Here is a 12,847-nt window from a genome sequence, read left to right on the forward strand (position 1 = left end):
TGGTACCACCTCCACCTTCCTACTTACCCCAGAAACATTTCTCTCCCATCTCGTTTCAGGAAAAATTCTTCTCCAGAGCACCTGGCTTTGTCATTTCTGTCACTGGGAAAACTCTTAAGATTTCATGCTACTTCTCTCTTTAACTAGGAAGTTCAGAGGAAAAGCTGAGGCCACCTGCAGCAACGTGCAGCACATGATGGAACATATTTCTTTATTAACTTTATTCTTGGCTTTATTTTATTTTTCTAGTCTAATAGTCCATTTTGCTCCTAGACTGGCTAGGTATAGTAATTCTATACCTCATCCAATTCTTTTTTTACTGCTTTATGTATGTTTGTAAGTTGCCACTAAATCAACTTTGAAAGGGTGTGGTACTGGATAAGTAGTTAAAATACAGGTCATGTTATAGCCTGATAAGAAGGAATGAAGAGCCCAGTTGCCAAAGGCATCACAGACACAGTGACTTGTGTGAGTTCCTGAAGAATGATGAGAAACTCATGATGCAGAGAAAAGGAAGAAGGGCATTTCAAGTAGAGAAACCACCCAAGCAAAGGTACAGAGCCAAACAGGAATGTGGTGTTTGAGGGCAGGGGACAAACTAAATCTATAAAGATGGGAACACAGTAAGAGCCTTGAGCATCATGCTTCACTCTAAGACAATGAGGAAGCATCTTTTTTTTTTTTTTGTAGAGACAGGGTGGGTTTTACCATGTTGCCCAAGCTGGCGTCGAACTCCTGGGCTGAAGCGATCTGCTTCCCAAAGTGCTAGGATTACAGGTGTGAGCCACCACGCCAGGCCTAGGAGGTATCTTTTTGCCCTCACACGTGCACACACACACGTACACATGCGTGCATGTGCACACACGTGTGCACACACACACACAGACATGACCCAATTATGTTTAGATAAAACAATTCTAGAGTCCAAATGATGGCATGGAGAGTGTCACAACAGTTGCCAAGATATGAAGAGATGAGGACCTGAGCAAAGGATACACCGGTAGACACAGACAAAAGAGGGCAGATGGGGAGATGCTGGTGAAGGGAAACTGAGAGGTCAATGAGAGAGTGAGTCTGAATGGGAAGAAGGCCTGGACAGGAAGAGAAGGAGCAGCACAGGTGGAGGACAAAAAGGTTTCTCTTAGCCACTTAAACCTTTAGTTTCCTCATCTGGAAAACAGGTGTAATAATTGTACCTATGCTTCATTCCTGTGAGGATAGAATTACGAGTGGCTGGGACATAATAAGCACTCTACAAGTAGTCCAAAAGAAAAAGCAAGAAAGTTCCAACCCTGACAACCAACCAGGCACCAATGTTACCAATCTTTTGCATTTCCGTGGAGCTACTAACCTAGTTAAGATGCTAAGAAATATTCAGACATTCAAAGCTCTCCAGATTGCTCAACTATCTGCCTGTCAACTCAATCCATGCACAAGAGCCACCTCAAAAACAGCCAACTTAAGGTATAACTTAAGTCTCCTCTGCTGCAAAATCTCCACTGGCTCTCTACTGCCTGACAAAGTCTGTCTCACCTCCTCAGCCCAGCAGTGAGCTGCCCAGGGACTGCCCCAATTCTCTCGGGCTGTTTCATGCTCCTCTTCCACATGTGCTGTGCCCCACCTACATGGAGACTGCTTCCCACTCCTAGACTGAGCTCAAGAACCCTGCACGGTACTCATCCCATTTCTCAGGTTAAATTATCTTCCCCCTTATCCCTTCGGGCCATCTCTTGAGTCCCACAGCTAGAAGCACTTACTCCTGCCTCTCAACTTCCATATCTCCCTATTCACACATCTCCTCTGGATATTCTGGTTATGTGTACACAGAATTTGTCCCATGTCTTATGAAAGGTGGAATCATTCAGTGCTCAGTTTGATTAATGAAACACAGCATGTGCTCAACAAAATTTGTTGAATGGATGAGTAAATGAATGAATGTCAAATTTCAATCAGTTCTTAAATTTGGTAGTTAGGGTTAGTGAACAATGACATATGCCAAGAGGTATACTTATCCAGAATTAATGAGGAAAGGGAGAGGGAATGAATATAAACTGAGTACCTACTAAGTACTCGTACTTGGCATCATATTGGGCACATAATGATGATGAACTACCTAATGTATCAAGTACTTTAGCATAACACAAAACAAAATACTATTAACAACAGCTACCATTTATGAAGTGCTTATTATGTGCTAGACACTGTACTAACAGCTACTGGCTACAGCCACAACACTGGAAGTAGGTCCTGTAAACCAGCTCCATTCTGCAGGTAAGAATACAATGAATTAGGGAAGTTACAGCACTCAGGCAAGGTCACCCAGCCAGACCCACTGTAGTAAACCATACTTCCTCTCATTAAATCTCATTTAATAACATGTTTTCGTAAAAAGTAACAGCCTGGGGTCCAGGTTGGGAGAATAAGGGGGTATGAATTTCAAAAGGACACAAGGAAACTTTTGGGGATAATATATATGTTCATTATCTTGATTGTGGTGATCTTTTCGTGGGTATATACATATGTCAAAACTCATTAAATTATGCATTTTAAATATGTGAAGCCTATATCATGTTAATAAAATGATTTTTAAAAGTTTAAGGCTGGTGCTGTGGTACATGCCTGTAATCCCAACACTTCAGGAGGCCTAGGCTAGAAGACTGCTTGAGGCCAGTAGTTTGAGACCAGCAGGGCAACATAGTGAGATCCTGTCTCTATTTAAAAATAATAATAAATAATAATTAAAAAATAATAATAGACCAGGCACAGCGGCTCACGCCTGTAATCCCAGCACTTTGGGAGGCCAAGGTGGGTGGATCACCTGAGGTCAGGAGTTTGAGACCAGCCTGACCAACATGGAGAAACCCTGTCTCTACTAAAAATACAAAATTAGCCAGGTGTGGTAGTGCATGCCTGTAATCCCAGCTACTCGGGAGGCTGAGGCAGGAGAACCGCTTGAACCCAGGAGGCGAAGGTTGCAGTGAGCCAAGATTGCACCACTGCACTCCAGCCTGGGCAACAAGAGCAAAACTCCGTCTTAGAAAAAAAAAAAAGGAAGAAAGAAAGAAAAAGCATATAGAAAAAGGGGTGGGGAGAGGATGGACTCTTGTTTACTTGAGGAAACTAATCACTCACGTGGCATTTTCATGGCTAGATCAAGACTTTCTTGGCTGGTCTTCCTTTTTGAAAGCTGCAAAACGGAAAATCCCAAGACTCATAATTAACCAGTACACTAGTTAATGTTTTACTTTTCTCGGGAAAAGGGAAAAATCCTAACGTTCGTTCAATAGCTACTCTTTGCAAGGTGCTTTAGGTATACTGTGTCATCTAAATTTGTGAAGCAAATATTACTGCCATTTTACAGATGACCAGACCAAGGCAGACTGGGGTCACTAAGAAACTTGCCAAAGTCATGCAAGAGGTAAGTACCCAATCAGGAGTGAAATCTAGGTCTTCCTGACTCAAAAGACCTCTCTTTCACTAAGCCATGCTCCTTCGATGGCATAAATATTAACTTACATTAAAATTAAACAATGAAACTCATATCTTCTTAACATACTTACTATTTTAAGAGTATGTGTTTGTGTGTATTAATGAGACAAAAAAGAAAGATGTGACTCAAATCCATTTAAACCATGTTTTTAAAATATCACTTTTAAAGAAGACACAGTAATACTTTTCTTCCAACTGAAGGTACATTTTCACCATCTTAGAAAACTTTACTACCTATACTGTAATCTGCAACTCAGATTTTTTAAATTAAAAAATAACATTTTTCTTTTTCACATTTGTAAGATATATGTGAACACTGAATAAAGATACATGTTACCAAAATAACTCCAATTCAATTAATTATTGATGCCAATGTTTGACATTTTTGCCATGTGTATTAAGAGTATAAGATCTATCAAAATGGCTTAGTATTTTTAAACTCCTTGATTATAAGAGAAAATGCTCTTAATATGTGGAAAATGCAGAAAAATATAAATAGTTGCCATCATTATATCAACATGCAGATATTATAACCACTGTTAACATTATGATCTGTACTTGTAGTTCTATTTTATGAATGGTTGCAATCAGAGTATTCATATTTTCTAGTTTTATTAAAAAATTGTATATGGTGACATTTTCAGTCATCCCTACGACTCTACGAGACACAAGGTTTAAAAATGAAACAAATAGGGCCAGGCACAGTGGCTCATGCCTGTAATCCCAGCACTTTGGGAAGCCAAGGAGGGTGGATCACCTGAGGTCAGCAGTTCAAGACCAGCCTGGCCAAACATGGTGAAACCCCATCTCTACTAAAAATACAAAAAAAAATTAGCCAGGCGTGGTGGCAGGCGCCCATGGTCCCAGCTACTCACAAGGCTGAGGCAGAAGAATCACTTGAACCCGGGAGGCAGAGGTTGCAGTGAGCCAAGATGGCGCCAGTGCACTCCAGCCTGGGCAAAAAGAGTGAGACTCTGTCTCAAAAATAATAATAATAATAATAATAAAAAATAAAAATGAAACAAATTCTTGAGGAAATTTTTCAGAATGCAAATTTTTTTCAAATTGCTGAAATTTATTAAAATTGAAAGACATTGTTTAATTAATCTTCTCTGCCATGAAACTCCATCAGGCTGTGTACAAAAACCACTGGGAGGCTGAGGGTCACTAGAGCCCGGGAGTTTGAGGCTGTAGTGAGCCTCAAAGGGCTACTGCACTCCAGCTTGGGTGACAGAGTGAGACCCTATCAAGGGGTAAGCTGCATGCTTGCTTGCTATCTGTGGTCATTAAAAACCCTAGACCTCTTTAGGAAATCAGGTCTGCCTGCACTTCTCCAAGCATGAATTTTGAGTTCTTTGCTTCTTTAAAACTTGCTCCATGTGCACTGTTGTCAAGCCGATTCTCTATACCTTTAAAAGGTCTCCAAAAATCTGCACTCAATCAACAGATAAAAACGTTACCAGTAATAAAACCATAAAGCTAGTCTAGACAAGTACGATTCTATCATTTCAACTTCCAGGCTTCTGTTTAATGCCTATGTGCCAACGGCTAAAGTTAGGCTTGCTCTTTAGGACCTCAGCAGTTATCCTCATCCCTCCTTTGGGACACAACTGTCCATAAGGCACCATCAAAAGCCACACTGCATCTGCACCTAGCATCATTCCTCCCAGGGGCCAACTCCTCAGAATGCAATTTTTTTTTGTTTTGTTTTGTTTTTTGAGACAGGGTCTTGCTCTGTCACCCAGGCTGGAGTGTAGTGGCACGATCTTGGCTCACTGCAACCTTTGCCTCCCAGGCTCAGGTGATTCTCCTGCCTCAGCCTCCCAAGTAGCTGGGATTACAGGCACACTCTATTGCACCTGGCTAATTTTTTGTATTTTTTGTATTTTTTTTTTTTTTTTGGTAGAGATGGCATTTTGCTATGTTGCCCCGGCTGGTCTCGAACTCCTCAGCTCAAGCAATCCACCTGCCTCAGCCTCCCAAAGTGTGGGTATTATAGGCATGAGCTACTGCACCTAGCCATGTAATATTTTTAAAAAGATAAAACATAGAAGAAATTTTCTTAAATTACAGAGAATTGATCCAGGAGGTCCAAAATAGAACTACTATAACTAATAGTCATTTTAGAATAAAAAGATATAGGGAAGGACATTTTCAAAGATACAGATGAAATTTCCTAGAACTGAAGGAAATGGATTTTCAGACTGAAAGGGCCCACCACACACAGAGCACAATGAATAAATAAAGAACTACACATCATGGCAATTTTCAGAACACTGGTGCCAAAGAGAGGATTCTCAAAGTCTCTAGAGAGAAAACAAAGGGCCTGTTCAAAGGATCAAGAGTAAGGATGGCACTGAACTTCCCCACAGCCATACTAGAAATAAAGTTATGGAGGCAATACTCTCAAATTCTGAGAGAAAACTGTTTCTAAACAAAAATTCTATATCCAAATTATCAATTATGAATGAGAATAAAGACATTTCAGACAAGCAAGAATTCAAAAAACTTACTTTCCATGTACCCTTTCTCAGGAAGTTCACTGAAAATATGCTCCACCAAAATGAGAAAATGACACAGAAAGAGGAACAAGTGGGATGCAGAAAACAAGGGTGACCATAGAAGACACAAGGGAGCCCAGGAGGCTGGTGAAGGGTGCCCTAGAATGGAAGTCGGCAGAGACCCTGGGAAGGCATCAGCTCAGACTACAGCCCACTGCTGAACGACCACCTGAGAGTCTTTCCCTCAGGAAAATGGCATTGAGAGGCCATAGGAGGCAGGGAAATAATCGTCATAAATACACAGAAAGTCAAGCAGATGAAAGAGATGTTGTTAACACAGCAGAGGGAGAGGTATATAAGGAAAGGAGACACAGTCATAGTACTTACTTCATTCACCAATGAAAAATATTGATATACTCAATGTAAACCATGAAATCAACTTAACCCAAAACTGTGATCTGTCTATTCTAACAGAATAGGAGAAGGCCAAGTAGAATCATCTTAAGTAAAACTAGTACATTTAAAGGCTAGGAACCTAAAGTCAACTTTTCAAGGTCTGGAAAGGTCATCTGAAGCTCCCTTTCACAGCTTTGGTAGCCTTATCCAAGGGTTAAAAGCCAAGCACTCTAGGCCATGCCTTCACCCTCATGATCCATATTCCACACACGTACCAGGCTACTACCTTCCAGAGCATGTAATACACTGTCTCACCTTCATGACCTTGTTCATGCCATCATCTACCTGGAAAATCACTGTCAAAATACTTTTTAGTTGTCTAGGCCCAGCTGAAATATTCACCTCCTCTGTGAAGCCATCTCCAGCTCTTCCTGTCAGCATCACGTTCTTTCCTGTACCTCTAAAGCACTCTGTTCCTACCTCTAGTTGCCACCAGATCAGGGTTGGTTATTCCTATATGTACTCTGCTACTGAACGATGAACTTTAGGGCCTAGGTTACACCTATCCACTTTATCTCCTCAGACCTAATTCTATGCCTTATGATATACAAGGGCTCAAATAACTAGAGTGTCATATATGAAGAGCAAATATAAAGCACTCAAAAAAGCCAAACGCTACCTCTTTAGAACTTGGAACACTGCTGTGATCTTTCTCCATTATCAGCCATCTGAGAACATTTGGAATAGAGAGGTTTTTCCATGTTGGCCACGGATTCACAAATCTCCCATCTTTTCCTTTCTTGGATTTAGTTACATCTTCTTCTAGTCTATAATCCAGTTTGAAGCTTTTCCTAGAAAACCTAGAAGAATCACTTCCTCCGGAATTCCGTGCTGAATTTTGACGTTTTCTTACTGCTTCTTTAGGATATTGGCTGCTTGTCATCAGAGACTGGTTGCTTTCATTTTCATCCATGTCCTTTGGTGAAGAACTAAAAAAAACAAGGGGGAAAAATACTGAGTTGAACATAAAGGCATTCAAACACAACACAAGGTACTATTTGTTAGCCAATAAAAATTTCTCTAAACTTATAAAAATATTATGTCTGTATTAGCTGAAACTTTCTTCCTGCAAGGCACAATTTTAGAATACAGTATTACTTCTTGCTAAATAAGAAAGATGTGCCAGGCGCAGTGGCTCACACCTGTAATCCCAGCACTTTGGAAGGCCGAGGCAGACAGATCACCTCAGGTCGGGAGTTCGAGACCAGCCTGACCAACATGGAGAAAGCCCATCTCTGCTAAAAATACAAAATTAGCCAGGCATGGTGGCACATGCCTGTAATCCCAGCTACTCAGGAGGCTGAGGCAGGAGAATCGCTTGAACCCTGGAGGTGGAGGTTGTGGTGAGCTGAGATCACGCCATTGCACAAACAAACAAACAAACAAAAAACACGAAAGAAAGAAGGATATTTGCTTTACCTATTAACATAACTGCCAAGCCCTTAAAAAATCCTTTATCTCCTGTAATCCAAAACAACATATTTCCCCAGCCAGCATGTAAGCATATTAAATTTTCCATTTCAATGACATTCTGTGGAATAAATTAAGGCACCTTCATAAATCTATAATATTTTCATACATGTATTTAGAAAATATTATTGTTAACAATGCATAGTAAGGACTGCTTCAGTTCCTTGAGGGAATTTAGTAATTCAAGCAAGTCGAATATATACACCACTAGGCTTAGTCATATTTACACTGAAGATATTCTGTAACCAATGCCCCCAGAAAGTACAGCCAGTCCAAATCCCTGGAAAGGAGATAACACATTAACTGAGAGACATTTCAATAATGTATTTAACTGATCAATAAAATACATTTAAATATATGAGAACTGCCAAGTCAGTGAGTATGTATCCTAGCTATACGACCTTGAGCCAGTTTCCCACCCTCTCTGTACCCTGATTTCCTCACCTATAAAATGGAGAGAACGTTACTTGCCTCCTAGGTTTATTAAGAGGACCTGTAATACAAGTAAGGCACTTGGAAACATAGTAACACACACATAAACCCAACATCACAGCTCAATCAATGTCAGCTGTTGCTGCTGACCTTGTTATTCCTGCTACTACTGCTACTGCTTAACTCAAGGCATTAAAATCCCTGATTTTGACCTATATAGGACTCCAGATACACAAAAGTGATAAGTAACGTATCTGCCATGAATTTCATTTCTTTCTTATTCTGTTAAACATTTGCTTTCTGTTTCATTAGTTTAAATACAGTGCACACACACAGCACATTTTATAAGTGGAAATAAGGAAATGAGCACAGCAACAGAAAGCCAAATATTATTTTTATGGCTACAATGGTGTTTAAATAGAAATACTGCCCCAGAAAGAAAGGGAAAAAACACAAACCCTAGGATGAACACGTACACAGAACCAAAACTTTTTTTCCAAACTGTCTAGAGTAAGCAGTCTGTAATCTAGAGAAGAATCACTGTGAAGAAAAGAAACCCCAGCTGACTAAAGCTAAAGCACACGCTGTTGCTCAGCCATCGCTGTATGTGGGAGAGCTCAAGAGTTAAGAGAGAGTCTAACAAGATTTATACTTTGGGCAAATAGCTTACCCTTTCTCATCCTCCATTTTCTCCCGGTAAACTATCTACCTACCTGTGGAGGTTTCTCTCAAAGGATCAAATGGCACAGGTACATAATGTACTTGGCACTCACAAATGCTCATTCTTCTTTTCCCTAATCTTGTTAACTGGCCATACATCTAAATTGTTTATTTTTTTTATTTTTGAGACAGGGTCTCACTCTGTCACCCAGGCTGGAATACAGTGGCTCAATCACGGCTCATTGCAGCCTCAACCTCCCCGGGCTCAGGGTATTCTCCCACCTCAGCCTCCCAAGTAGCTGGGACCACAGGTGTGTGCCACCATGCCTGGCTAATTTTTTTATTTTTTAGTAGAGATGGGGTTTCACCGTGTTACCCAGGCTGACCTGGAACTCCTGGGCTCAAGCAATCTGCTTGCTTCCTCGGACTCACAAAGTGCTAGGATTATAGCTAAATTCTTTAAGTTATTCTAGAACTTAAAGTGGTCTCGGAGAGTAAGCTCTCATAGAATCACTTTTTCTGGGTTATAATTAAGTTCAGGCCAAGGACTTTACAAAGAGCAGAAACAATGACCATCCATCTGAACCTCACTTCGTTTAACAGATGAAAATGTACAAGTTTAGAGAGTTTAAGTTACTTCTCAAAAAGACAATATGTCCAACAGATGGCAGAAGTGACCTCATGCTACTCCTTGTCATGATAAAACAGCTTATGAGATATCTGTATTTGTCATATACATATACATATGTATGTATATATATACACATATATATCACAATTCTACCAAATACATTAATAAATGTTTGGCTCATTGTTTTAAACAATGAAGGGATAAGGGAGAAAGGAAAAAAGGACACTTTGATTCAAAGACCACAAAGACAACATCAAAATAGGGTTTTGAACAACATCTAGTGGTCTAATGTAGCTAGGACATAAAAAGCAAGGAAGGGCCAGGCGCAGTGGCTCAACGCCTATAATTCCAGCACTTCAGGAGGCCAAGGCAGATGACTCACCTGAGACAAGGAGTTCTTCAAGATTGGCCTGGCCAAGATGGTGAAACCCTGTCTCTACTAAAAATACAAAAAGTAGCCGGGCGTGGTGGACCTGTGCCTGCAATCCCAGCTACTCAGGAGGCTGAGGCAGGAGAATCACTTGGACCCTAGAGGCAGAGGTTGCAGTGAGCCGAGATCGCGCTGTTGCACTCCAGCCTGGGTGACAGTGAGACTCTGTCTCAAGGAAAAAAAAAAAAAAAAGCAAGGAAGGTTTGTGAAAGTCAAGACAATAAAGGGTTAAAAGACTGGACAGTAAAGATGGGACTAGATTGTGAGCCTGGACTCCCTCTAAGGAGGTTAGGCTACACTGCAAGCAATGGGGAAACACTGAACACACTTAAAAGGCTGTGTACTTAAGGGCTGGACACAGTGGCTCATGCATGTAATCACAGCCATTTGGGAGGCCGAGGCGAGTGGATGACGAGGTCAGGAGTTCGAGACTAGCCTGGTCAACACAGTGAAGGCTCGTCTCTACTAAAAATTCAAAAATTAGTCGGGCGTGGTGGCGCATGCCTGCAGTCACAGCAACTTGGGAGCCTGAGGCAGGAGAATTGCTTGAACCCAGGAGGCGGAGGTTGCGGAGACTCCGTCTAAAAAAAAAAATGATGTACTTAGGGAAGACAACTCTGATAGCAGGATTAAAAAGAAAGGAAGTGGCTAAAAACTGGAGCTTGGGAGATGGATTGAATGAAAACAGAAGCCTAGAACACCCAATAACACTGAACCACCATGCCACATATTTCACCTATTTCATTTAAACTCATGCTCCTAGCAAACCCTCAAGGTAGGTATTATAATCCCCACTTTTTAATAGTGAATAGCAACCCAGTCAAAAGATGAGGAGGCAGTGCAATGAGAAAAAGCAGAATAAATCCAAGAGACAATAAAGAAGATGAATCAATAAGACTTGAGAGTATTTGGACAGTCACAAATTTTGGACTTTGTAGGGCTGGTTGGTCAGGAGGAGAGTGGGAAGAGTCAGAAATGGCAGCACCACTAATCAAGGTGGATTGTGACCCAGTGAGTTTGAGAAGGGTTTGAGGTCATGGGAAAGCAAGAACCCAAGAGAAAGTCCTCATTGACACCCAAAGGAAATGGATTCAGGCTGCTTTAGGGGTAAAAATAAATAAATAAATAAAATAAAAAATAAAAATAAAAATAAAATAAATAAATAAAAATAAATAAATTAGCCCACGGTGGTGTTGCAGGCCTGTAGTCCCAGCTACTGGGAGGATCACTTGAGCCCAGGAAGTTGAGGCTGCAGTGAGCTGTTATCATGCCACTGCACTCCAGCCTGGGTGACAGAGCGAGACTCCGTCTCAAAGAAAGAAAGAAAGAAAAGAAACAAAAAGAAGAGAAAAGAAAAAATTGGTGCAGTGATCTTTCTTCTCTCTAAATAATAAGCTTTTTCAAAGTTGTCTATTCACACTATCTCCATTTCCTCACCTTCCATCCACTCAGTCTTTCACCCCAATCAATCTGTGGAAACAGGTCTCATTACCAAATAACCATCCTCTCCTAACAAACCCCCTCCCCTAACACACACAAAGTCCAGTTTTCAGAAATGCTCTTTAAAAAACAAAAAAATCTGATACAAACAAAATGAAAAAACCTCCAAAGGGTTTTTTGAGGGCAAAGGTCAGCATGATGGTTCACAGGGTCTGTGTTTCTAACCCTACCCACACTCTCCACACTCTCCCCTGCTCCATAAACACGGCCCGAAACTATTTCCTCAGATGTATCATGTACCCACTTCAGGACGACCAACGGCCACATTGTCATATCCTTGGGCTACGGGGAAATGTACAGTCACAGGATTATGGACTGCCATCCATGACAGATGTTAAAGCAACACAAAATGATCAAACTATGAAGCACCATTTCACACGATGCACTGTTGAAAGGGCAAGAAGGAGCAGAAGCACATAAAACCTGAGCCTTCAAACTCTGGACTGGTTTTTCTGGAGGAAAAATACTGGGAGCCCATTTGCTGAATGTGCAAAATGACACGCTCTGCCAACAGGTGCTCCAGTGACAAAGGAGCCTCAGCCCGAGAGTGGGTCACACAAGAACGCTCCTCATGCCCAGTGTCTTCTGGGCACTCAGAAGACCACAGATAAAATGACAGAAAAAGTAGGAATGAGGAAGAGTGGGTTGTCTGTATGGTCCTGTGTTAACTAGCTTTGAGCTCTTCAAGCTTGACAAACCCCTTAACATATCTAGCTAGAGTTCCTGTAATTAAATGTGGCAAATTTCAAACTATTTCTTGTTATGTAACTGTTTCCAAAATTAACAATGTAAATGAAAATAATCCACCCTTGATTTCAGGCCAACACCAACTGCAAGTAGATGTGTACATGAATACACAAACACTGTAAACAACCTGTGTTTCAAAAAGTGCTTTAAAACTTGATAAAGATCTTTCCATTGTACTGATTTTGATTCAATTTAAGATCCATGAATTCTGAAAGAGCAATCTAAACAAATAAGTAATAAATAAGTACAAATACCATGAATTGTAAGGCACCCTGATGTGTCATGTGCCACTAAGGAAGTAAAAATGTTATCAGTTATAGTTAGGTCACACGTTATACATGACATATAGTGATATCAGTGGTGTTAAAATGTGAATAAAATGTCTATCTCAAAATGGATGAAATATAGCATTTTGTGTTGGAAAATAAATACGTTGGGACAGGAGTGAAAACATTGCTCTTGATAATTAAATATAATCAGAAGCATAATTAATTGCTCATCCTCTTTCCCTCTGTGAACAAGTTAGTTATA

General features: G+C 40.6%; 1 protein-coding gene across 5 annotated transcripts in view; it reads right to left on the minus strand.

The window, feature by feature from the left end:
* NAPEPLD (N-acyl phosphatidylethanolamine phospholipase D) overlaps positions 1-12,847 on the minus strand; it is a 51,487-nt gene that overhangs the window by 21,313 nt on the left and 17,327 nt on the right. For all 5 annotated transcript variants that reach the window (XR_010158652.1, XR_010158653.1, XM_016957950.4 and 2 more), the window contains exon 2: positions 7,066-7,375. Coding sequence is in view for 3 of the 5 variants with exons in the window: in XM_016957950.4 (XP_016813439.1) it covers positions 7,066-7,375 (310 nt within the window). In the remaining 2 variants the exon portion in view is untranslated. The remainder of the gene's footprint in view (positions 1-7,065; positions 7,376-12,847) is intronic.

This window comes from Pan troglodytes, chromosome 6 (genome assembly GCF_028858775.2).
Source record: "Pan troglodytes isolate AG18354 chromosome 6, NHGRI_mPanTro3-v2.0_pri, whole genome shotgun sequence".
NCBI lineage: Eukaryota > Metazoa > Chordata > Mammalia > Primates > Hominidae > Pan > Pan troglodytes.